This window comes from Oncorhynchus tshawytscha, linkage group LG01 (assembly GCF_018296145.1).
Source record: "Oncorhynchus tshawytscha isolate Ot180627B linkage group LG01, Otsh_v2.0, whole genome shotgun sequence".
Classification (NCBI taxonomy): domain Eukaryota; kingdom Metazoa; phylum Chordata; class Actinopteri; order Salmoniformes; family Salmonidae; genus Oncorhynchus; species Oncorhynchus tshawytscha.
In genome coordinates this window covers 71,585,420-71,590,195 of record NC_056429.1, presented here as the reverse complement: position 1 = coordinate 71,590,195, position 4,776 = coordinate 71,585,420, and the positions used below count along the sequence as shown (strand labels likewise).

The 4,776-nt window shown below is 43.1% G+C and overlaps 1 protein-coding gene across 1 annotated transcript; it reads left to right on the top strand.

Annotated features, from left to right (window-relative positions):
- Nucleotides 1-1,370: 1,370 nt before the first annotated feature.
- On the top strand, nucleotides 1,371-4,275 carry znf503 (zinc finger protein 503). The gene is made up of 2 exons (XM_024429168.2): nucleotides 1,371-2,000; nucleotides 2,391-4,275. Exons 1-2 carry the CDS (start codon nucleotides 1,758-1,760, stop codon nucleotides 3,813-3,815), a joined length of 1,668 nt encoding a protein of 555 aa, XP_024284936.1. The 5' UTR covers nucleotides 1,371-1,757; the 3' UTR covers nucleotides 3,816-4,275.
- The last annotated feature ends 501 nt before the right edge of the window (nucleotides 4,276-4,776 follow it).

Sequence of the window (4,776 nt, the reverse complement as noted above, 5' to 3'; positions counted from 1 at the left end):
TAAGCAACACTACTAGATTGACATTTAAAAACACTTTCTAGTCAGAAGGAATGGGGCACAAATGTGCCTTTTTACTTTATTTTAACAATGAAGCAAATTACATTAAAATGTATTGAAATGTAGGCTAATATTAGCCATAAAGTTGCATTTATATAAACTTAGTGAAGTCCATTATGGCCTACCAATTATTGTCCTTAGGCAATAAACATTACTGAAATATAATAGTAGACATTGAACTATTTCTGACAAATTATCAAACATCCGAGCATTAAAAGTTCATGGCATCTTTTAAGCCGTTTGGGACACTTTCCTTGTATGAAGTATTTGACAGGAAGGGGAAAAGTTTACTTAATTAGTCCAGTGAATCTGCGACAGAGCGGGTTCTCCGGTCGCTTTGCCTGCGTTAAATCCTTATAAAATCTGGTTAGCCTCGTCCTTTAATTTTCTGCTCAAAATCCTTATTAAATTTGCTAATACCGTCCTAAATCCCATGGACACTATAGGCTATGGAGAAGTGGCATAGTCTAGCGCGTCGCTGTCTACCTATTGTCGATGCTTATACAAATTGAATTTAACACGAGGATGATTTATTTCGTCCAAATGAAGTGTCTCTTTTCTCAGATGCCTCTCTGTCTTTCCATTTGTCCTTTTCCCCATGCAGCCACGCTCGCATGTAATCATCTACAATAGCTGACATAAATCAAGGCAGGATTGACAGCCACTGACAAATACCTGATTGATTGCGGTGGAGCAGAATTGACAGTTGACGGAGGCGTGAAGATAGAAATAGAAGGGGGGTGTATATTATACTGAAAACATGTGACATTCACATACCTCCATCACTGCATTGGTCTGTTCCTGTCAACGCTTGTCTGATTGGGGAATTCAAGCTGAAGTGGTTGATCTTCTGGTTGTGGAATATAATTTATATAGGAACATGTCTGTAAACTAAGATACAGGGTTGTATTTATTGATTAAAGATCTTGGTAATATAGCTCAAAAGGTGCCGAATACATTGCTTATTAGTGCATTAGGGTCTAGAGAACAAACTAATAATTAGTCTATTTAATGCAGGCTATAGTTTCATTAATACATTTCCCATTTCCTAAATATCATGTAGCCTATATGCCTTCCAGTAATAACCATTACCACATCGCCTACCTCTACAGCCAAATACGTTCACTGTTTTGAAAATGCCAGAAAGACTACTATTTCCAGACTTGGGTCTATATACTTTTTTAGACATTGAAAAAACAAAACAAGCCCTGCCTCAAGGATGGTGAGAGTCCGTGAGAGCGCACACAACAACCCAACTATTTCTCCTCACTATCTCCTCCCCCGAGCTGTCAATATAGAGGCACTTACAAAGAGGCAACGTCACATCCCCTTGACCCTCCAATCACCTCGGGGTCCCATTTGATTGGAAGGCGGCAAAGGCTTTAATCTCGGACTAATTCAGATGCTTTTGAAGTGAACATTTCTACCAGTTCGTACTTCGGGAGTATAGAGCGCGGTCAAGTCAGGAGACACAGAACGCGCTATGCCCATGGTGAAAGACGCAGCCACGGATCCGCGATAACCTCGCACTCACTCTCGTCTACCTTCTTCCTGCTTACCAACCGCACCTTCTTCGTTTCCTCTCATTATACGGATTATTACACGCAATATCAATCTCTTGATTTTCGAAAGAGGTTGTATTTGCTTTTCTTGATGAATCTGATAAATGAATTACCGACTAATTTCGTGAGAATTGGGACATGATCACATCGCCCTCGGTATCTGCTCTGAGAAATAGTAGTATTCATCTAGTCTGGGAGAGCATCGACTCTCGGAATATCATCAACAAGCCTTTTCTTCACTCCGTTCCCCCGTCGGACCATCTACGGCAAGCTAACAGAGTCCCCATCAAGGTTTTGAAAATGCTTACGGCACGATCAGGACACATTTTGCATCCAGAGTATCTTCAACCGTTACCATCTACCCCGATTAGCCCTATTGAGGTAAGATTTCAAAAAGACTAGTAGAATAAATGCTTCAAAGTTTCATGTTTGTTTTGTAAGCATTACACATAGAAACGGAATGTAAAGACATGGAATAGCATAAATGAAAACTCATATTATATTGAAGTGGACATGTGGGCTATTCTATTATAAAGATGATTGGTAAGGGAAATTGATTATGAATTTAGGAAATGGGAATCTTAAATCTACTCGTAGAGCTCGGCTATTCTCGCGTAAAAGCTGCGCACTGCGCACAATTATTTTGGATAAGGACTCGGACATTCCGTTTCTGGTTGCATTTCGACCAAAAGTCCTATATTGTTTGAGATTGTTTGTATATATTTTTTCAGTACTCGATTTGTAAAATTATAGATTTTGTTTTCTCTACAGCTAGATGCTAAGAAGAGTCCGTTGGCACTGCTGGCGCAGACATGCTCTCAAATCGGTAAACCGGACCCCCCTCCTTCCTCCAAACTATCCTCTATAACGTCAAATGGATCTAGTGACAAGGAGTCCAAATCCGGTCCATTAAAAATGAGTGACATCGGTGTGGATGACAAATCCAGCTTCAAACCCTATTCCAAACCGTCAGATAAGAAGGACTCGTCCTCGGGCGTCTCGAGTGGAGAGAAGACTGGTTTCCGAGTGCCGAGCGCCACCTGTCAGCCATTCACGCCACGGACAGGCAGCCCCAACTCTAGCACTTCTGCCTCGCCCATGCCGTCAGAGGGGAAGTGTGGAGACAGGGAGGACAAGAAAGATTCAGATTGTAATAAAAATGGCACAACGGACGGATCTGGAACCACTAACAGCCACAGCAGGATAAGCGTGAGTTGCGGTGGAATTAACGTGGAGGTGAACCAGCACCAGGAGACAACGCCTGGGTCCAAAGCCATGTCTTCGGAATCCTCCTCTCTAACCTCCGTTTCATCTGCTTCCGGACTCGGGTCAGGACTTGTAGCCCCAGTCTCTCCTTACAAACCGGGTCAGACAGTTTTTCCCCTGCCGCCTGCTGGCATGCACTACCCCGGGAGTTTAGGGGCCTATGCTGGTTATCCCCAACACTTCCTCCCTCACGGCGGGAGCCTGGTTAACGCACAGCTGGCCAGCATGGGCTGCAGTAAGGCCGGATCCAGCCCCCTAGCCGGGGCCTCTCCACCCTCCATCATGTCAGCCAGCCTGTGTAGAGACCCTTACTGCTTAAGTTACCATTGTGCCAGCCACTTAGCGGGCGCTGCCAGTGCCTCTCAGCAGTGCCACGACAACGCAGCTGCCGCGGCCGCCAACGCGATGAAATCCGGGTACCACCACATGTACCCGACACACCTTTTGCACGGCATGCACTCCTCTCCGCAATCTTTCAGTGGACATCCTTTGTACCCCTATGGTTTCATGCTCCCCAACGACCCCCTTCCTCACGTCTGTAACTGGGTGTCAGCGAACGGACCCTGCGACAAGCGTTTCTCCTCATCCGAGGAGCTGCTGAACCACCTGCGGACGCACACAGCCTTCACCGGGGCGGAGAAGTTGATATCGGGTTACCCTAATTCCTCATCGTTAGCTAGTGCTGCGGCTGCTGCGATGGCATGCCACATGCACATGCCACAGTCAGGAGGCCCTGGAAGCCCTGGGACACTGACGCTGAGGAGTCCGCATCACGCTTTGGGACTAAGCAGCCGTTACCATCCGTACTCCAAGAGTCCCCTGCCTACCGGAGCCCCTGTCCCTGTCCCCGCAGCCACCGGGCCATACTACTCCCCATATGCCCTGTACGGCCAGAGACTCACCACAGCATCAGCGCTGGGATACCAGTGAAACACACTTGACTTTTGAAAAGTTTATAGTTATAAAAATGCAAATATAAAAACTTTTATATCAACGCTCAACCTAAGGGCGGGATCCGTGAACTCGGTATTTATTTATGTCGGCTGAAGGCGGATGATAATAGCTACAAATGGAAGACATTTGAGAGACTCAAAGTGCATTATGTTTAAACTGAACTCTATAGGTAAAGTGAAAACACACATGGTAGAATACTAATAGGCTAAAATAAGGGTTTTCATTTCGATGTTCATTTGAAATTGCTATGATTGTATTGTTCTTATTTAATGTCTCATTGAGAAGATAATTATTTACATGCATGTTTGTTTCTTAAAATCCCAAATTGTCCACATCATTTTAAATTGTTGTTATTTTTCAGGTGTATACCATGGAAAGAGAATTGGTATTTTTTTTGTATGTATTCTGGAAAAATAAGAAACAATTCTGTTCCATATTTCCGTGTGCCTCCTTTTATGATTATAACAACAATATCTACATTTTTAACATCCTATTTCATTAAACATTTTCTGGTTTCATAAACATTTTTAATGGACATCATGAAATGTGCTGATTGGGAGGTTAATCTTATTAACTGGTTGCCTATACAGAATAACTAGAACGTTATTTACGAGTAGACTACGTTTTTAGAGTACTTTATTTCTATAGGGTAGGCTAAATGCTATTTTTAGCATGATTCATTGTTTCTAAACTATATAGGCCTAATTGTAAATGCTTGAGCGTTGAAACACTAGGCTTTTAAAACTAAACACACAACTTCGAATGCATTTTAGGTAAATTATTATAGCTGAACATCATGGTTGTGTTTGCGCGACCCAAAACGGGATACATCCATCAAAGCATGTACATAATTGTTGATTGCAGATGAGCTTTGACATTTATTTCTGTAGTGATTTAAGCAGGTGATTCCCAAATAAGTATTGTTGGCTATATATAG

What these genes read in the sequence shown, in the direction of transcription:
- znf503 (XM_024429168.2), top strand. Translation starts at nt 1,758, where the DNA reads ATGATCACATCGCCCTCGGTATCTGCTCTGAGAAATAGTAGTATTCAT. An exon ending in CCCCGATTAGCCCTATTGAG is followed by an intron (nt 2,001 to 2,390) that starts GTAAGATTTCAA and finishes TTTTCTCTACAG; the next exon opens with CTAGATGCTAAGAAGAGTCC.